This window comes from Coregonus clupeaformis, unplaced genomic scaffold, assembly GCF_020615455.1.
Source record: "Coregonus clupeaformis isolate EN_2021a unplaced genomic scaffold, ASM2061545v1 scaf1219, whole genome shotgun sequence".
Classification (NCBI taxonomy): domain Eukaryota; kingdom Metazoa; phylum Chordata; class Actinopteri; order Salmoniformes; family Salmonidae; genus Coregonus; species Coregonus clupeaformis.
The window spans coordinates 29937-51912 of NW_025534673.1; the positions used below are offsets into that span (position 1 = coordinate 29937).

General features: G+C 42.2%; 2 protein-coding genes and 1 pseudogene across 2 annotated transcripts; 2 read left to right on the plus strand and 1 right to left on the minus strand.

The window, feature by feature from the left end:
* Positions 1-1923: 1923 nt before the first annotated feature.
* Positions 1924-4370, minus strand: LOC123486447 (proteasome subunit beta type-6-B like protein-like). The gene is made up of 6 exons (XM_045217765.1): positions 4234-4370; positions 3660-3730; positions 3318-3449; positions 2922-3051; positions 2677-2821; positions 1924-2367 (listed from the first exon to the last, which is right to left on the minus strand). The coding sequence occupies exons 1-6, from the start codon at positions 4279-4281 to the stop codon at positions 2240-2242; spliced, it is 654 nt and encodes a 217-aa protein (XP_045073700.1). The 5' UTR covers positions 4282-4370; the 3' UTR covers positions 1924-2239.
* LOC123486446 (proteasome subunit beta type-7-like) lies at positions 4367-9668 on the plus strand. Its single transcript, XM_045217763.1, has 8 exons — positions 4367-4492; positions 4816-4909; positions 6164-6261; positions 6453-6593; positions 8437-8552; positions 8711-8769; positions 8968-9119; positions 9273-9668. Exons 1-8 carry the CDS (start codon positions 4431-4433, stop codon positions 9382-9384), a joined length of 834 nt encoding a protein of 277 aa, XP_045073698.1. The 5' UTR covers positions 4367-4430; the 3' UTR covers positions 9385-9668.
* A 5827-nt stretch (positions 9669-15495) lies between these two features.
* LOC123486450 lies at positions 15496-20591 on the plus strand (annotated as a pseudogene).
* The last annotated feature ends 1385 nt before the right edge of the window (positions 20592-21976 follow it).

Sequence of the window (21976 nt, forward strand, 5' to 3'; positions counted from 1 at the left end):
ACAGAGGCATAAATACCCCCCTCCCCCAAAAATGCTAACCTCGCCTGTTATTGGTAATGGTGAGAGGTTAAACATTTATTGTTAACAAACTATAGTTTTGGCAAGTCGGCTAGGACATCTACTTTGTGCATGACACAAGTAATTTTTCCAACAATTGTTTACAGACAGATTATTTCACTTATAATTCACTGTATCACAATTCCAGTGGGTCAGAAGTTTACATACACTAAGTTGAATGTGCCTTTAAACAGCTTGGAAAATTCCAGAAAATGATGTCATGGCTTTAGAAGCTTCTGATAGGCTAATTTACATAATTTGAGTCAATCGGAGGTATACCTGTGGATGTATTTCAAGGCCTACCTTCAAACTCAGTGCCTCTTTGCTTGACATCATGGGGAAATCAAAATAAATCAGCCAAGACCTCAGAAGAAAAAAAATTTAGACCTCCACAAGTCTGGTTAATCCTTGGAAGCAATTTCCAAATGCCTGAAGGTACCACGTTCATCTGTACAAACAATAGTACGCAAGTATAAACACCATGGGACCACGCAGCCGTCATTCTGCTCAGGAAGGAGACGCGTTCTGTCTCCTAAAGATTAACGTACTTTGGTGCGAAAAGTGCAAATCAATCCCAGAACAACAGCAAAGGACCTTGAGAAGATGCTGGAGGAAACAGGTACAAAAGTATCTATATCCACAGTAAAACAAGTCATATATCGACATAACCTGAAAGGCCGCTCAGCAAGGAAGAAGCCACTGCTCCAAAACCACCATAAAAAAAGACAGAATACAGTTTGCAACTGACAAAGATCGTACTTTTTTGAGAAATGTCCTCTGGTCTGATGAAACAAAAATAGAACTGTTTGGCCATAATGACCATCGTTATGTTTGGAGGAAAAGGGGGGTGGCTTGCAAGCCGAAGAACACCATCCCAACCATGAAGCACGGGGTGGCTGCATCATGCTGTGGGGGTGCTTTGCTGCAGGAGGGACTGGTGCACTTCACAAAATAGATGGCATCATGAGGAAGGAAAATTATGTGGATATATTCAAGCAACATCTCAAGACATCAGTCAGGAAGTTAAAGCTTGGTCACAAATGGGTCTTCCAAATGGACAATGACCCCAAGAATACCTCTGTAGCTCAATTGGTAGAGCATGGCGCTTGTAACGCCAGGGTAGTGGGTTCGATCCCCGGGACCACCCATACGTAAAAATGTATGCGCACATGACTGTAAATCGCTTTGGATTAAAGCGTCTGCTAAATGGCATATTATTATTATTATTAATACTTCCAAAGTTGTGGCACAATGGCTTAAGGACAACAAAGTCAAGGTATTGGAGTGGCCATCACAAAGCCCTGACCTCAATCCTATAGAACATTTGTGGGCAGAACTGAAAAAAGCGTGTGCGAGCAAGGAGGCATACAAACCTGACTCAGTTACACTAGCTCTGTCAGGAGGAATGGGCCAAAATTCACCCAACTTATTGTGGGAAGCTTGTGGAAGGCTACCCGAAACGTTTGACCCAAGTTAAACAATTTAAAGGCAATGCTACCAAATACTAATTGAGTGTATGTAAACTTCTGACCCACTGGGAATGTGATGAAATAAATAAAAGCTGAAATAAATAATTCTCTCTACTATTATTCAGACATTTCACATTCTTAAAATAAAGTGGTGATCCTAACTGACCTAAAACAGGGAATTTTTACGAGGATTAAATGTCAGGAATTGTGAAAAACTGAGTTTAAATGTATTTGCATAAGGTGTATATAAACTTCCGACTTCAACATAGGTGTAGATACGCAGAAAGATACCTCAACGTAAATTGGGCATATTCCCTCAGAGATAGCCTACTCAATTATAGTGGGGACTGTCAGATTGACATACTGTATATATAATCAAACACACTTACACGCAGTGTAAACATATTTTTTCCTTAGATTTTATTGATTCCATACACAGAGGTCATTAGGTTAAAAAAATATAACGCACAGAAACATAGTGAACACAGTGTGGATTAGGAAACACATTGGCAGGAGCAGAGAAGATTCTCACATTGGACTCTTTGAAATCATGAATGCTCATTTCTAACCGCAGTCCCAAAACGTATGTGAATAGTTAAGCCTATGAACACCAAATTCCACATGTACAGTATGAACCACAGTAAATGGTTGGGTGAAGGTTCCAAATTCATCTCACAGTGTCACAGCTGAGTGATTGGCTGATTGAAGTGTCACTACTCGTCGTGGAATTTGGGAAGCTTGTCTCCAGGGATTACAACATGCTCCACCCCCTCCTCGGTGATCACTACCAGGTGTGCCACACCCCCGCTGACATTGTCTCTGCCCATAGCTAGGGCAAGAGCTAGGTGGGGTGAACAGGAGAAAAAGAAGGGGGAGAGAGGAAAGAGAGGAAAATAGGTCAGATGGCAGGCAGAGATGGGCATGAGACCATATCTGTTCATATTTTCGGGAAACAGCTCTTTTGTGTTCCAGTGCCAACAATCCCATAGCAAACCCATCCTACAATCACTCTCCACTGGAAGATGTATTCAATAAAAAATGTACATTCATTATTTAATATCTGACGTCTTATATCCTGTGTCTTATAAACAGTGGCATTCGGATAAAACAATGAAGCCTATGAGATTCTACAGGAAAAATCCACTTTTACCATTTGTAGCAAACTGCAGGCACTCCTCTTTGCTCATGTCAGGTTTGTATTTGGCGTCGGCGTAACCGTAAATGTACGTGCTCCCTGACCCTCCGATGGTGAACGGCTGACTGAGTAACATACCACCCAGGGCCACTGTGTAAACCTACAGGTAAGATAACAGTTAGAAATCGTGTGTGTGTTCTACTCTATTGTGTTCTATTCTATATGTCTGTTTGACTGTTTGTTATGCCCCAGGGCTTCACCTGTGGCCCTTTCTTCCTGTCCCAGCCTGCAGTGATGAAGCCGGCCTGCAGCTCCTCCTTGTTGTTGTAGCACAGCTCCCTCAACACGGACGCTGCTGCCTTCACCAGAGGAGGTGACTCCATCTGGATACTTAACACACAGCGCAGGCACAGAGAAGACATGGTTGTTATAATTCAGGATTATTCCACAGTTTGTTTCTATGTCTATTGTAGTTCAGTAGGCTGCACATTACTACTAAGACCACCTCTAAAATTGAGGTCTCCCTATTGCTAATAATAATACAAATCAATCACACATCAATCAAGCTTCATTAGTTTGATATCAACCATCATGAGCTATGTTGAACCAGCCAGGGCCAGGGACAGAGACAGGGAAAGGGATAGGGTGGTCTATACCTGTGGAAGGAGATCTGGAACTTGGCAGCCTTGGTGACGGCCTGAGCGTCTGCCAGGGAGCCAGCGATGCAGCAGAATATCCTGTCATGAACCTGGATCAGCTTGTTGATGGTCTTAGAGGACACGTAGTACCTGTGGGTGAAGTGGAGACAGAGACACATTAGATAGACTCCTGGTGACACATTCCAATGTATATATTGCTATATGGCTGATTTATTTAATATGCTGTGTGTAATAGACTTATATTTTACAGTAGAGCTATCATAAAGACATGTCTATAGGGAAGGAGGGGCAATATGATTAACATGATTCCAGGTGTTAATAGGTGTTGAAGCTACTCACCCTCCAATGGACGCCCTGGAATCTGAGCCGATGATAACCCCTCCATTGAATGTCACCGCCAAGATGGTGGTCTGTAGGAGATAACATGCAGAGCATCAAAACCAATCAATACATGTATCATCATTTAGATGGGGATAGAACAAACAATATAATATATAGCTGATATAATATGTTTGTATTATAATGCATTTATTACATATTTATTATATATTATCTGAGGTCCGTTTTTCCTCCTTACGGATATGGTTGGGATTTGGGGAGGCTAAACTGATCTTAGATCAGTGCTAAAGTGTATCGTACCCTGAGCTTGAGTTGCATATGAATGTCTCGAAAACGAAAGTAAATTCAGCACTTTGTTCGTATTAATATCAAGTTAAATGCCTAAACGTTTCCCTGAATTTCAGCTCTAGGCTTTTGAGATAAATTAACATCAAGGTAGTCTAGAATAAAAATCCTCTGGGTAAATACAGGTAAATTGGTCGCAAAATGCATTGTCTATCGCAGCTTCAATTTAGAATTGTTTTTGTAACATTATCGGGTACAAAATATGAATAACAAATTACAAATTACTTACGCCTGTACTAACTCCTTTGATTTGAGAGTCCATAAAACGTCTTTCCATTATTGTCAGAACACGGATGAAAAAGAGAGATAAAACTGCGTCCCTCAGTCACATACATAAGATCAAGAAAATAGCGACCTCAAGCGAATTGAAATGCAGAATCGCTGGGAAGTCAAAATCTCACGAGTCCAAAATAACCGTCCCCAGGTATGGCGTTATCAAATGTTCTCGAAACACCTGCATCGGGATTTAATTTTGACAACGTCTCCAGGTATGATTTCCCTTTAATCTTTTAGCAGAATAATAGTGTTGTTATTTATTGTAAAGAGTGAAACTTCGTAATTATTCATGATTTATACCAAGCCTATATCGAAAGTGAAAGTAATTATCTCTCGGAAAGTGTAAATATATGTGTTTTTTTTTCAATAAAATTACATTATTTTAAATAGGCTACCTTCATTCAAATAAAAGTAATATGTGTTCTTCAGCTGATTGCATTTTTTATTTATCTGTTCATTAGGTAGTGATGCTGTTGGTATTGACATTGTATTTCAGTGTATGATCAGTCAACTTTATCTTGGCTTTATCACTTAGAAATGTTGCTTTGGAGGGTCTGCTTCAGGGAGGACATACCAACGCACCTAAGCCGATGAAGACTGGGACCACCATAGCTGGAGTTGTGTGTAAGGTAAAAATGATTCACATTGATGATGGGCAGCCAGGCATCTAACCAACTCTGTTGCATAATGGTCTCATTTAATGTATTCTGCTTTAATTTTTATAAAATTTGTATTATTCATATCTGTATTGTGACTGCAATAATGGGCGAAGTGTATTCTAATTACACTGAACAAAAATATAAATTCCACATGTAAAGTGTTGGTTCCATGTTTCATGAACTGAAATAAAAGATCCAAGAAATGTCCATATGTGCAAAAAGCTTATTTCTCTCAAATTTTGTGCACAAATTTGTTTGCATCCCAGTTAGTGAGCATTTCTCCTTTGCCAAGATAATCCATACACCTGACAGTTGTTACATATCAAGAAGCTGATTAAACAGCATGATCATTACACAGGTGCACCTTGTGCTGGGGACAATAAAAGGCCACTCTAAAATGTGCAGTTTTGTCACACAACACAATGCCACAGATGTCTCAAGTTTCATTTCTCTACTGTAAGCCGCCTCCAACGTCATTTAGAGAATTTGGCAGTACGTCCAACCGGTCTCACATCCGCAGACCACGTGTATGGCGGCATGTGGGCAAACTACTTGCTGATTTCAACGTTGTGAACAGAGTGCCCCATGGTGGCGGTGGGGTTATGGTATGGGCAGGCATAAGCTAAGGACAATGAACAAAATTGCATTTTATCTATGGCAATTTGAATGCACAGAGATACCGTGACGTGATCCGGTTAATGTACAGTCCCATGTCGCAACGATCTGTACACAATTCCTGGAAGCTGAAAATGTCACAGTTCTTCCATAGCCTGCATTCCCACCAGACATGTAACCCATTGAGCATGTTTGGGACGCTCTGGATCGACATGTATGACAGCGTGTATCAGTTCCCGCCAATATCCAGCAACTTCGCACAGCCATTAAAGAGGAGTGGGACAACATTCCACTGGCCACAATCAACAGCCTGATCAACTCTATGCGAAGGAGATGTGTCGCGGTGCATGAGGCAAATGGTGGTCACACCAGATACTGACTGGTTTTCTAATCCACGCCCCTACCTTTTTTTTTAAAGGTATCTGTGACCAACAAATGCATATTTGTATTCCCAGTCATGTGAAATCCAAAGATCAGGGCCTAATGAATTTACTTAAATTGACTGATTTCCTTATATGAACTGTAACTCAGTAAAATCTTTGAAATGGTTGCATGTTGCTTTTATATTTTTGTTCAATATATTTATGTGTATGCTGATCATTTGTGCAGGATGGAGTGGTACTGGGAGCAGACACACGGGCCACCTCCGGTGAAGTGGTGGCTGATAAGATGTGTGCTAAGATCCACTACATCTCCCCCAATATGTAGTGAGTAGGCCTACACCTGTAATGGGTAGTGTGGTGTGGCTTATTTGTGGAACACAATTGGTTGTAAGAAACAAGTGAATGAGAAGTACAAAAATGGGGGCTTTTCCCAGAACACAAACTGTCACTTATATTTGAGATATTCATACCTGCATCCATTTTCTGTCCTCTCTCCTGCCTACTCCCTCTCTCAGCTGCTGTGGTGCAGGAACTGCAGCGGATACAGAGAAGACTACCGACCTGCTGTCCTCCAACCTCACCATATTTTCTATGAACAGCGGCAGGAACCCACGTGTCGTGATGGCAGTGAATATTCTGCAGGACATGCTATTCAGGTATGTGTGTGTTCAGGTGTGTGTGTGTGTGTGTGTCTTTACCACTCTCCATTAGAGCCTTCAACATTACACTTCATTAGAGCATTTAAGGAGCAATCTGCTGTTCAAACAACAACAAAGTGGGCAACCCTGCCACTGTTTTGGTAAACAGTTGAGGGATGGGTCTGGAGAAACGTAACCACTCTTAAATTCATCAACAGAGCTATGGATGCAAGGACTGACCATCTGTGAGGTGAAAAGTTTTTTTTTATTTTTTTACCAGGGCCTAGATTCAATGGGTTCAGTGTTAACCCGCCATAACCGACAATCGAATAGCATATCGTTATTTTTATTTAGGTGATGTTGGAGATGTAACTGCGTTGGAGCTGTCAAAATCGCTGAGTGGCCACACCCGTAGGCCCTATCACTCCTGTTAGAAGTTCAGAAATAGAACGTGTAGGCTCAATAGAAATAATGGCACTCAAATTGAAAATCATTAAACAAAAAAAATGATTTCTATCAGCCTAATCAAGGTGTAGAATAGATTACATCACACATTACAGCATTCAAACATCAAATCAAATCAAATTGTATTTGTCACATGCGCCGAATACAACAGGTGTAGACCTTACAGTGAAATGCTTACTTACAAGCCCTTAACCAACAATGCAGTTTGAAGAAAAATAAGTGTTAAGTAAAAAATAGATAAGTAAAAAAAATTAAAATAATTAAAAATAATTAAAGAGCAGAAGTAAAAAAAAAATAACAGTAGGGAGGCTATATACAGGGGGTACCGGTACAGAGTCAATGTGCGGGGGCACAGGTTAGTCGAGGTAATTGAGGTAATATGTACATGTAGGTAGAGTTAAAGTGACTATACATAGATAATAAACAGAGAGTAGCAGCAGCATAAAAGAGGGGGTGGGTGGGTGTGACAATGCAAATAGTATCCATTTGATTAGCTGTTCAGGAGTCTTATGGCTTGGGGGTAGAAGCTGTTAAGAAGCCTTTTGGACCTAGACTTGGCGCTCTGGTACCGCTTGCCGTGCGGTAGCAGAGAGAACAGTCTATGACTAGGGTGGCTAGAGTCTTTGACAATTTTTAGGGCCTTCCTCTGACACCGCCTGGAATAGAGGTCCTGGATGGCAGGAAGCTTGGCCCCAGTGATGTACTGGGCCGTACGCACTACCCTCTGTAGTGCCTTGCGGTCGGAGACCGAGCAGTTGCCATACCAGGCAGTGATGCAACCAGTCAGGATGCTCTCGATGGTGCAGCTGTAGAACTTGTAACACGGCTGCATGGTATTTCTACTAATGCGGCTATGCATCCTATGGCAATGTCTGCGTTAGATACAGTATAACGCCGGGAGCCGCTTCTGGATTTTACAGCTCCAACGCAGTTACACCTCTGACATCGCTTAAACAAAATAAATGATATGCTATGCATCGCCTAAACAAAAGCAATGCAGTTGTCGGTTATCGCGGGTTAAAGCTGAACTGATTGAATCTAGGCCCATGTTTTGAGGCTATACAGTGTTTGTTTACAATTACATTGATTACAAACATTGGAGTAAAACATTTTTATATTTTGGGTTCTGATAGGGGTACAACAGTTGAACTAAGCTCATGAGGCATTTATAAGTTACATTCTTCAAGAATCAATGGGTATATACTGTATCATTAATAGTAAAAAAAATATATGTAGCAATCACAGATTGCCCATTTAAACATTACATTCTGTTGAATTAACTCACCTCATCCACCACTATAGCCGCTCCAATGTAACCACCTTTCATGCCAGATAAATTTGACTCAAAATAGTAATTCTTGTTTGTTCATAATGTATCTCATATGTGTATCTTTAGGTACCGGGGCCAGATAGGGGCCAGTCTAATCCTAGGAGGGGTGGACTGCACCGGCAATCATCTCTACAAAGTGGGGCCCTATGGGAGCATAGACAATGTGCCATACCTTGCAATGGGTGAGGGACTGCTACTGTGTCAAGCAAACATAAGCATACACCCATACACTGTTATTGTGTGGGCCATTATTAGTTGAATAATCAACTAGTCATGAATAATCTATAAATCATTACGTGTTATTGATTCCTGTTTGTGTTTGACTTCGACCTCTGTATAGGATCTGGTGACTTAGCCGCTCTGGGGATTCTGGAGGATAGGTTCAAACCTAATATGGAGGTGAGTGACTTTTCCTTAGGCAGGCGAGGAGTTGTCATACATTTAGTTCATATGCCTTCGCATATGTTGAAGTGTCAAGAGTTAAGTCATTGGACTCGCCATAAAGAATGCATTAGATTTGTTTACATTAAGCTGGATGTATTGTAGTCCTACCTCCCCCATCCCAGTCCCTTCACTCACCCCCCCGTGTCCTACTAGATGGAGGAGGCTAAGGAGTTGGTCCGGGATGCCATCCATTCTGGCATCATGAGTGACCTGGGCTCAGGCAACAACATAGATATCTGTGTCATCACTAAACAGGGGGTGGACTACATCAGGCCATACCAGGAGTCAGAGTACAAAGACAAGAGGTAAATGGTGTCACCATCCTCAACTTCTGCTTCAAGTATTAGTTTAGATAGCATATTTGCAAAAACTATTGTTGTTTGACAGAACAGTGGTTAATTTCTCTCTCATTCCCTCTCTATCTCTCTCATTCCCTCTCTCTCTCTTCTCTCGCTCAGGCAGAGGAGATACAAGTATCACCAAGGTACAACATCTATTTTGACAGAGAAAATAGTCCCTCTGGAGCTGGTGGTAGTGCAGGAGACAGTCCAGCAGATGGATACTGCCTGAACCTGAGAAATCACAAAGATACAGTCACACAGAGGCTTATCACAATATTCAGGCATAAAAGCAATTAATACAATACACCTAATAATTACAATATTTGACTACTAGGTGACACTACAATGCAAAGCCATAAAACCTTGTGACGTAAAGATGTTAGTTGAATGAACTGTAGTCAGTGATACATTTTGAACAGGCATAGTAGGCCTAGGCTAATGCTGTGTCTATGCAGTGGGTGAAATATTGGAAAGTGATTGATTGAATAAAAAGGCTACATTATTTTTCATGAACATGTGTTTGAGTTTTCCCTCCATATTTCTAGCTTTTCCTTTTAGCACAGTTTCAGCTCACATCATCTTCATTTGTTTATATGTTTTTATGTTGTTGCCATGGTTCACCAATTAAGAATATGCTATTACTTTCCAGGGGGATTTAGATATTTCAAATGTAATAGAGCTCATTTAGAACTCTCCCTGTGACTCCTTGTGAGGGACTCCTTAAGCACGCGAAACCTCTACAGGTAAATCTTCATATTTACTGATGACGACAACAAATGATGCTCTGCAATTGGCCAAACGGTTTACTGTATGTTGTTGTGATAAATTATGTTAAAAAAATTACAATTGTTTATCCGTATGACGTGTGGCTAGACTATTGTCAAATAATACTCAGAATGCACAGTTATGCATATAAGCTACACTTGGTTTCTTTGTTGATCGCGAATGAAAAGTTACCTTAAATACCCTTTCAGTTTCGTATGCATTGTAAAGAAAGATATTTCCTTGACGCATCACAGCAAAGTCAAGCTGTATTTCGCTTTCAAATTTGATTAAGAGTTAGTCTACATAGTGGCATGTATTCATGGTTACAAAGGGAACCCAGTCTTCCCCAAATATTTGACGAATTAAAAAAACACGATTATAAAATTATCTTTCGTCTCTCTCTGTTTTCATAATTTTTTCGTCAATTTCCGTCACTTCGCACTTGGCTGAATCTAACCTGATAAATCATCCAAGCAAGGGAAACAGCACCCCTCTATCTCAGCATGTGTAGCCCATGTATCTGATGCTGTCTGGACCAAAAGAGTAAAACATGTTACTGCCGTAGCATTTTATTGATTGATGGCAACAAATATTTGGCCTCCCTTGATAAAAAAAACTATAAAATAATTAGCCAATCAGCCTTGAGCTGAGCTCAACTGTGGGTTGTCCTGGTGTAGCAAAATGCCCTCCAAGGGAGGCCAGTTCGGATTTGGCTTCTGACCAATCAAAGCACTTGTCCGTTTCTCATCTGCTTGTGTTGATGTCCTGCAGTAGCTAGTTTGCTAAATCGGCCCCTTCCTAAGCCATGGATGGAAATGGGGATTTGGACTTGTGGTTTTAACTGAATTCTCTGTACCAGCCAATGATTATGACGGCAATTCTGATCTAACCATAAATTAAAATGTTGTGCCTGTGGCTTGAGACAATTGAAGTTCAATATGTAGCCTAGATGTAGCCTAGTAGGCTCACGTTAACTAGCTAGCTAGCTAACTAGCTTAGTGGTTCATTGTTGCCCATACGAGGAAGTTTTAGACCGTTTTGCCAACATGAAAGAGAGGAGGATGGCATTGGCATTCAACTAGTCTACAAGTAGAATGAGTCAACATTTTTTTGACTAAATTGTTTTTGGTATCTTTAATTTTGTTTTCAGTGTATTAAACTAAGCATATATAGCCTTGTTGATTTGATTATGTTTAAATGTTTAAGTTGAAATGGTGCTGGAATAGCGGAGGCAGTGTCTGTTGTCTTTGTGCTGACTTATGGTAACGCTATGGTTCTAAATCAGTAGTTGTTTAGTAAACTGTCGAAAAAATTAACTTGCTTGACCATGCTGCAGGTGATATAACGGAAGTTACTAATGTAACTATGGTTCTACGAATATTGAAGACCGTCAATACGGTTGAAAGTATGGATTATATCCCTCGCACTCCGCGCGGGTCGAGTAATAATAACAACAAAGTCACGCCAGTAACGTGACAGCGTGGGAGGACATGCCCCTGCGATTCATATAAAACCGTACATCAGACCACGCACTGTCTCAGAGAATCTTCTTCCCAAAAGATCCAGAGTGACGGGAAAGTACTGACAGTCTTCCAGTTCAATTCATAACTTCCATTCTACTTCATACCTTTCAGACCGTCAGTACGGTTGAAAGTATGGATGACTCATACCAACAAGGTCATAGGTAATAGCACTACTAACACTACGAACCTCTGATTAATGCACCAGTACCACTGGAAGAATGGCAGAGACCATGATGTGGCAGGATGCGATGTTGTCCTTGTAAAATCTTGAGAATGTGCAGGGCAACAACCAGGTAGCAGCTGCACATACAGTGCATTTGGAAAGTATTCTGACCCCTTGACTTTTTCCACATTTTGTTACGTTACAGCCTTATTCTAAAATTGATTAAAAAATAAAACAATCTCATAAATTTACACACAATACCCCATAATGACTAAGTGAACACAGATTTGTAGATTTTTTTGCAAATTTATAAAAAATAAAATAAATAAATACACTTATTTACGTAAGTATTCAGATCCTTTGCTATGAGACTCGAAATTGAGCTCAGGAGCATCCTGTTTCCATTGATAATCCTTGAGATGTTTCTACAACTTGATTGGAGTCCACCTGTGGTAAATTAAATTGATTGGACATGATTTGGAAAGGCACACACCTGTCTATATAAGGTCCCACGGATGACAGTGCATGTCAGAGCAAAAACCAAGCCATAAGGTCGAAGGAATTGCCCGTAGAGCTCCGAGACAGGATTGTGTCGAGGCACAGATCTGGGGAAGGGTACCAAAACATTTCTGCAGCATTGCATTTCCCCAAGAACACAATGGCCTCCATTATTCTGAAATGGAAGAAGTTTGGAACCACCAAGACTCCTCCTAGAGCTGGCCACCTGGCCAAATTGAGCAATCGAGGAAGAAGGGCCTTGGTCAGGGAGATGACCAAGATCCCGATGGTCACTCTGACAGAGCTCTGGAGTTCCTCTGTGGAGATGAGAGAACCTTCCAGAAGGACAACCATTTCTGCAGCACTCCACCAATCAGGCCTTTATGGTAGAGTGGCCAGACGGAAGCCACTCCTCAGTAAAAGGCACATGACAGCCCACTTGGAGTTTTCCAACAGGCACCTAAAGGACTCTCAGACCATGATAAACAAGATTCTCTGGTCTGATGAAACCAAGATTGAACTCTTTGGCCTGAATGCCAAGCCTCACGCCTGGAGGAAACCTGGCACCATCCCTACAGTGAAGCATGATGGTGGCAGCATCATGCTGTGGGGATGTTTTTTCAGCAGCAGGGACTGGGAGACCAGTTAGGATCGAGAGAAAGATGAATGGAGCAAAGTACAGAGAGATCCTTGATGAAAACCTGCTCCAGAGTGCTCAGGACCTCAGACTGGGGTGAAGGTTCACCTTCCAACAGGAAAACGACCATAAGCACACAGCCAAGACAACGCAGGAGTGGCTTCGGGACAAGTCTCTGAATGTCCTTGAGTGGCCCAGCCAGAGCCCAGACTTTAACCCGATCGAACATCTCTTGAGAGACCTGAAAATAGCCGTGCAGCGACGCTCCCCATCCAACCTGACAGAGATTGAGAGGATCTGCAGAGAAGAATGGGAGAAACTCCCCAAGTACAGGTGTGCCAAGCTTGTAGCGTCATACCAAAGAAGATTCAAGGCTGTAATCGCTGCCAAAGGTGCTTCAACAAAGTACTGGGTAAAGGGTCTGAATACTTTATATTTTATAAATATCAAAAAAATTATAAAATCCTGTTTTTGCTTTGTCATGATGGGGTATTATGTGTAGATTGATGAGGGGGAAAAACAATTTAATACATTTTAGAATAAGGCTGTAACGTAACAAAATGTGGAAAAGGTCAAGGAGTCTGAATACTTTCCGAATGCACTGTATCTCATTCAGGGGGACGCCTCTCAGTGCAGCCCAGGATGCAGCGACACTTCTGGTCGAGTGACATATCACACCTTCTGGGACATTGAGCCCTACACCCTTGTAGGCCTGAGTGATGACATCCACAACCCAGTGTGAAAGCCTCTGCTTGGACAGTGCTCAGAGGCTTGCGTATAGTGTTTGAGGGAACGGACTGGACACAGGAGATTTGCTCGCTCCTCCTCAGCATTCTGGAAAGGAGAGGGGCAGTAGAACTCCAGTTCGATGGCTTGATTGACTGGATTGGGCCATACGGTCACGCCTATGTTGTCTGCCTTCCATCGTAGGCAGACAGGGCTCATAGAGAGCGTGTGGAGCGCTGATGAAATAGCTAAGAGGAAAGCCGTTTTCAGAGATAACCATTTTATGTCCGGCTCCTCCGTATTCTCGAAAGTAGGTTTCGTCAAAGCCTCCAATACTAGTGACAGATCCCAGGATGCCGTGTGGACGGCCCTGCAGGGATGCAGCCGGCAGACACCTTGTAAGAATTGGCAGATGAGGTAGTGGGCCCCTGTCGATTTTCCATCTACGCGTAAATGGTTAGCTGATATGGCTGAGGCATACACCTTCAAGGTAGAGGCAGAGTGACCTGAGTCCAATAGTTTCTTAAAGAAGCTCAGTATAACAGGTACAGAGCAGGACACCGATTCCTCCACCCTGTGTGACTGTTGTCTTTTTGTTGTCAAGGCCTTATTGTATATCGCAGTGGCTTATGAAATAATGGGTTATAGAGCAAACAACGCAATTATATATACAAAAGTATGTGGACACCACTTCAAATTAGTGGATTTGGCTATTTCAGTTGCTGACAGGTGTATAAAATCGAGCACACAGCCATGCAATCTCCATAGACAAACATTGGCAGTAGAATGGCCTTACTGAAGAGCTCAGTGACTTTCAACATGGCACCGTCCTAGGATGCCACCTTTCCAACAATTCAGTTCGTCAAATTTCTGCCCTGCTGGAGCTGCCCCGGTCAACTGTAAGTGATTGTGAAGTGGAAACATCTAGGAGCAACAACCGCTCAGCCGTAAGTGGTAGGCCAAACAAGCTCACAGAACAGGACCACTGAGTGCTGAAGAACGTAGCACGTAAAAATAGTCTGTCCTTGGTTGCAAAACTCACTACCGAGTTCCAAACTGCCCCTGGAAGCAAAGTCAGCACAATAACTGTATGTCAGGAGTTTCATGTAATGTGTTGCCATGGTTGAGCAGCCGCGCACAAGCCTAAGATCACCATGCGCAATGCCAAGCGTAGCTGGAATGGTGTAAAGCTTGCCGCCATTGGACTCTGGAGTAGTGGAAACACGTTCTCTAGAGTGATGAATCACGCTTCACCATCTGGCAGTCCGACAGACAAATCTGGGATTGGCAGATGCCAGGAGAACGCTACCTGCCCGAATATATAGTGCCAACTGTAAAGTTTGGTGGAGGAGGAATAATGGTCTGGGGCTGTTTTTCATGGTTTTGGCTAGGCCCCTTAGTTCCAGTGAAGGGAAATGTTAATGCTACAGCATACAATAACATTCTAGATGATTCTGTGCTTCCAATTTTGTGGCAACAGTTCGAGGAAGGCCCTTTCCTGTTTCAGCATGACAATGCCCCCTGTGCACAAAGCGAGGTCCATACAGAAATGGTTTATGGAGATCGGTGTGGAAGAACTTGACTGGCCTGCACAGAGCCCTGACTTCAATCCCAATGAACACCTTTGGGATGAATTGGAATGCCGACTGCGAGCTAGGCCTAATCGCCCAACATCAGCGCCCGACCTCACTAATGCTCTTGTCACCGCAGCAATATTCCGAGACACATCTAGTGGAAAGCCTTCCCAGAAGAGTGGAGGCTGTTATAGCAGCAAAGGGGGGACTAACTTTTAATACATTTTAATTTAATTAATTAATTAATTAATTAATGTAATTTAATTTAACAAATGTTTTATTAATGGCCATGATTTTGGAATGAGATGTTTGACGAGCAGGTGTCCACATACTTTTGGTCATGTAGTGTAGGTTGTAATATGTTTTTTTTTACTGGCTTGGCTTGGCTTCCTCAGTGATTTTACCCACGCACCGCTACTGAGTCTACAATCTTCTTATATTTGATTGAATCATTATGGCCCTTTTCGATGTAAGTGTTTAATAAGTCCCACTCTGAACTTTGTGGACAGATTCTTGGAACAGGAGTAGGGCATCTTATCAAGCGACGAAATCAGGAATTTTCTGTCCCTGTTGGAGTGGATGTCTTATAAGAGTTGAATGTTCATCTTGTCATTATTGTACTGCCGTATATTGTTTATGTGGTCTGTCTTTGAGTTAGTTTGTGGTTACCATCTACTCAACTTTTTGTCCATATTGCTGATCTAGACTAGCCGTTCTCCCTATCTTGGTCTGCTTCTAAGCCACATTAATGCATTGACCCGTTAAGTCAATGCCAGGGGCATGAGCCTCTCCATGGGCAGCATGATTGTTGGCTGGGACAATAAGGTTTAAAAAAAAATGTATATAGAGAGAAAAATGGATTAATGATATTCAATAAAAATTTGCTTACACATATTAGATTATTAAAGGAGGACAGTGATCTTGGGTATGTGCCAAAATCTATTTTACACTTTCAATCTGCATGTAGTTTCTGTTTCTTCTGTGACAATGATATGATGATCTAAATGATCTATCTAATGTTTACTATGTGAAGTGATCAATACATTACTAAAGCATGGTTCAATGGAGATGCACAATTCACCTCAACCACACTTTTATGCATGCACGCACAAACATGAGATCAATCTATTTCTCAGTTCCCCTCTATATGGCTCTCTTTCTCTCTAGCCCTCAGGGTTCCTCAGGTCATGCGGTTGTGAAGGTGGTGTGTCCATAGATCTGAACCATGGTACTGCTACACTGGCTTTCAAATTCCGTGTCATTGTGGCTGTGGACTCCAGGGCCTCAGCTGGCAGCTACATTTGTAAACATCACATTCTATAGGGATTAGCTTTCTATAGGGCTTCTTAAAGAAAAACTAACAGGTCTGTGAGAGCCGGAATTCTTACTGGTTGGTAGGTGATCAAATACTTATGTCATGCAATAAAATGCAAATTAATTACTTAAAAATCATACAATGTGATTTTCTGGATTTTTGTTGTAGATTCCGTCTCTCACAGTTGAAGTGTACCTATGATAAAAATTACAGACCTCTACATGCTTTGTAAGTAGGAAAACCTGCAAAATCGGCAGTGTATCAAATACTTGTTCTCCCCACTGTATATATGCCATTTAGCAGACCCTTTTATCCAAAGCAACTTACAGTCATGCGTGCATTTTACATATGGGTGGTCCCGGGAATATAACCCACTACTCTTGCGTTACAAGCACCATGCTCTACCAACTGAGCTATAAAGGATCTATTACATACTGCTGTTACTACTATAACTGCCTACTGTATTGTGAGTACTAAACCAAATCTACAAGTGGTGATTGTAAGATCATCCATTTTGATGTGATTTACCTTGGAAGGTTGATGTGATCAGCCTTGAGTTGGCCCATTAGATTTCTGTTCCAGCAGCAGTTGTAGACACATCAGACACCGCCAGATGCAGAATGGATCTCAGTTCCCCAGAGCTCTATAACCAAACATAAAGCAATCATTCTCTAACAACTTTGTCTAACCACCCTGTTGCCATGTATTTATCTTTCCCTGTAGCGTTGAAGGAGGCTAACAAGGTGATAGAGATGAACCCTTACCTGCTGGGGACCATGTCCGGCAGTGCTGCTGACTGCCAGTACTGGGAGAGACTGCTGGCTAAGGAGTGCAGGTCTGTTGGAGCTTGTCTCTGTGGGATTGAGTCCCGCTATACAGTTACATGGTGTTAATATCACAATCAACAATGCCTGTCTGTGTAAATCAGGCTTATGGGCAAGGGTTGGATTAAGAGAACGTTTGCCAATCAATGTCCTTACACTCATAACATCATGCATGGGACATAAAGTAATCACCTCACAACCATATCAGTATCAACCATTGACTTTGTGGTTACCATCTACTTAATGTTTTGTCATAATGCTGACTCGCCCTCTCCCTATCTTAGTCTTCTTGGTCTGCTTCTAAGCCACATTAATGCCTTGAACCTTTATGTATCTGGGGTGTTAACATGTATCTGGAATAAACCAGTGTGTTAGCACTCTGACTGCCTTGTCTCATACAGTGACTGACCCTCCATCTCTTTGTGTCTCAGGCTGTACAAACTGAGGAACAAGCAGAGGATCTCAGTGTCTGCTGCCTCTAAGCTGCTGTGTAACATGATGCTGGGCTACAGGGGCATGGGCCTCTCCATGGGCAGCATGATCGTTGGCTGGGACAATAAGGTACAGGGTGGGTGGGAGTAAGGAGTGGAATGTGCGTGTGTGTGTGTGTGGTGTGTGTGTGTGTGGTGTGTGTGTGTGTGGTATATGTGTGCGGTGTGTGTGTGTGGTGTGTGTGTGGTGTGTGTGTGTGTGTGGTATATGTGTGTGGTATATGTGTGTGGTGTGTGTGTTTATTTGAAAGCCTACATTTTCATCCTTATGGTACCCAACATTTTTGAGTACCATTTGAGTGCCTCCAATTGTCACGTCTGTTGATGAGTTTCAATATATTTGTGTCTTGCTGTCCAGGGTCCTGGTTTGTACTACGTGGATGACAATGCCACACGTCTCTCTGGTCATATGTTCTCTACTGGTTGTGGTAGCAGCTATGCGTACGGGGTGGTTGACAGCGGCTACCGTGAGGACATGACGGTAGAGGAGGCGTACGAGCTGGGTCGCCGCGGTATCACACACGCCACACACAGAGACGCCTACTCTGGAGGGGTGGTCAACCGTGAGTGACCTTGTTCTAAACCTATACTCATTCTATAACGATTATGATTTCACTAAGGCAGTTCATGTGAGACCATGTGAAGAAACATAGATAGAGTGCATTCGGAAAGTATTCAGACCTCTTGACTTTTTCCACATTTTGTTAGGTTACAGCCTTATTCTAAAATGTATTTTTTTTTCCCCTCATCAATCTACACAAAATACCCCATAATGACAAAGCAGAAACTGGTTTTTAGAAATGTTTGCAAATGTATTAAAAATAAAAAACGGTAATATGACATTTACATAAGTATTCAGACCCTTTACTCAGTACTTTGTTGAAGCACCTTTGGCAGCGATTACAGCCTCGAGTCTTCTTTGGTATGACACTACAAACTTGACACACCTGTATTTGGGGAGTTTCTCCCATTCTTCTCTGCAGATCCTCTCAAGCTCTGTCAGGTTAGATGGGGAGTGTTGCTGCACATCTATTTATTTTCAGGTCTCTCCAGAGATGTTTGATCGGGTTCAAGTCCGGACTCTGGCTGGGCCACTCTAGGACATTCAGAGACTTGTCCCGAAGCCACTCCTGCATTGTCTTGGCTGTGTGCTTAGGGTCGTTGTCCTGTTGGAAGGTGAACCTTCGCCCCAGTCTAAGGTCCTGAGCACTCTGGAGCAGGTTTTCATCAAGGATCTCTCTGTACTTTGCTCTGTTCATCTTTCCCTCGATCCTGACTAGTCTCCCAGTCCCTGCCGCTGAAAAACATCCGACAGCATGATGCCGCCACCACCATGCTTCACCGTATGGATGGTGCCAGGTTTCCTCCAGATGTGACGCTTGGCATTCAGGCCAAATAGTTCAATCTTGGTTTCATCAGACCAGGGAATCTTGTTTCTCATGGTCTGAGAGTCTTTAGGTGCCTTTTGGCAAACTCCAAGCGGGCTGTCATGTGCCTTTTACTGAGGAGTGGCTTCTGTCTGGCCTCTCTACCATAAAGGCCTGATTGAGTGGCGCAGTGGTCTAAGGCACTGCATCGCAGTGCTAACTGTGCCACTAGAGATCCTGGTTTGAATCCAGGCTCTGTCGCAGCCGGCCGCGACCGGGAGACTCATGGGGCGGCGCACAATTGGCCCAGCGTCGTCCAGGGTAGGGGAGGGAATGGCCGGCAGGGATGTAGCTCAGTTGATAGAGCATGGCGTTTGCAACGCCAGGGTTGTGGGTTCGATTCCCACGGGGGGCCAGTATAAAAATAATAATATATGTATTCACTAACTGTAAGTCGCTCTGGATAAGAGCGTCTGCTAAATGACTAAAATGTAAATGTAAAATTGGTGGAGTGCTGCAGAGATGGTTGTCCTTCTGGAAGGTTCTCCCATCTCCACAGAGGAACTCTGGAGCTCTGTCGGCGTGATCATCGGGTTCTTGGTCACCTCCCAGACCAAGGCCATTCTCCCCCGATTGCTCAGTTTGGCCGGGCAGCCAACTCTAGGAAGAGTCTTGATGGTTCCAAACTTCTTCCATTTAAGAATGATGGAGGCCACTGTGTTCTTGGGGACCTTCAATGCTGCAGAAATATTTTGGTACCCTTCCCCAGATCTGTGCCTCGACACAATCCTGTCTCGGAGCTCTACGGACATTTATTTTGACCTCATGGCTTGGTTTTTGCTCTGGCATGCACTGTCAACCTTGGGATCTTATATATGTCCAATCAATTGAATTAACTACAGGTGGACTCCAATCAAGTTGTAGAAACATCTCAAGGATGATCAATGAAAACAGGATGCACCTGAGCTCAATTTCGAGTCTCATAGCAAAGGGTCTGAATACTTATGTAAATAAGGTATTTCTATTTTTTATTTTTAATACATTTGCAAGCATTTCTAAAAACCTGTTTTTGCTTTGTCATTATGGGGTATTGTGTGTAGATGAATTCATTTTAAAATGTGGAAAACGTCAAGGGGTCTGAATACTTTCCGAAGACACTGTAGGTGTTTGTTGTGTAAATTCCAGGTGTGAATTCCATGTAAGAGGTTATAACTAAATATTAAATTATAATCTTATCTCATAAGGCTTTATCCATATTAGAAAGTAGTCATATGCTGAAGCCATAGGAAAATAACATGTAAACAATACCTTTAAATGAATGTATGTATTTTAAATGCATGTATGTGTAACTGTATCTGTGTGTTTGTCCAGTGTACCACATGCAAGAGGACGGCTGGATAAAGGTGTGTAAGGAGGATGTTTCAGAGCTGATCCACCGCTACAGGAAAGGCATGTTCTGATCCCAGATCAGTTTCCACACCCACACAGGCACACTGTGTTCTCTCTCAACTGATCCCAACACTGCTCCAAATAAAGACAGTTTTCAAACTGTATACTCTGGCCTCTATTGTTTAACCTGAAGATCTTACATGCCAAACAATGTTTATGTCCCAAAGAAAAATCACAATTTGCTGCAACTGTAACCAGTCCAAGTCAAATGTACAGGGATTATCAACTAGATGTTTTCTTGAGTGGATGGTCAGGGGGCCGGAAACAAAATTAAAAAATAATTTCTAGACTGCAAATTGACCGCAAGAAGCACAAACATATATTTGACTAAAACATAATCATTTCAAACCTGGCTTACATTTGTATACGATCACATACACTGAGTGTAGAAAACATTAGGAACACCTTCTCTTTCCATGACCTAGTCTGACCAGGTGAATCCAGGTGAAAGCTATGATCCCTTATTGATATCACTTGTTAAATCCACTTCAATCAGTGTAGCTGAATGGGAAGAGACAGGTTAAATAATACTTTTTAAGCCTTGGAACATGGATTGTGTGTGTGCCATTCAGAGGGTGAATGGGCAAGAAAAAGATTTAAACGCCTTTGAACGGGGTACGGTAGTAGGTGCCAGGCGCACTGGTTTGAGTGTGTCAAGAACTGCAGCGCTGCTGGGGTTTTCACACTCAACAGTTTCCCGTGTGAATCAAGAATGGTCCACCACCCAAAGGACATCCAACCAACATGACACAACTGTGGGAAGCATTGGAGTCAACATCAGCCAGAATCCCTGTGGAACGCTTTCCTTGTAGAATCCATGATGAATTGAGGCTGTTCCGATGGCAAAAGGGGGTGTAACTCAATATTAGGAAGGTGGTCCTAATGTTTTGTACACTCAGTGTATATCTCTCTATTATGCGTGGGAATACTTTGAAACAGATTTCCCAAATTAAAATCACTTGGAGCTGATTTGCTGGTGTTTTTAAAGTATTTTATGTACAAAAATTTAAAAATCACCCATGGGCCGCCAGTTGGGGAACACTGTTATATGAGAATCTACCAGTTATTTCCCAGTGCCAGTCATTGGAAAAGGTTTGTAGGATTGTTTAATACAATACTACAAACCTTGACTTTTATTTTCTCTGTAGTCTGTTGAGACTTGTGAAAATACACGTTAAATCAATTATGACATGACAACGTTGTGACTTGAGGATAAGTCAAATATGTTTGCATACAAAAGGGTCAAATAACATAACCTCATAACCAACAGTTGGAGGAAGTAAAGTCCTTATCATTTTATCTAGAGTATCTGCCTCTAACAAACTGTTTCCTGAAACACAAATACAGTACATGTCCCAAACCAGTCGGATGTGTTCGCCCGGGTATCTTTTGGTTGCCACCATTTTGTACATTTCCATCTTAGTGTTGGAGTTCATTATACAAATTAAATGTTACAATCAAAATGTTGGTGCTATCAAATGAAGTTTTA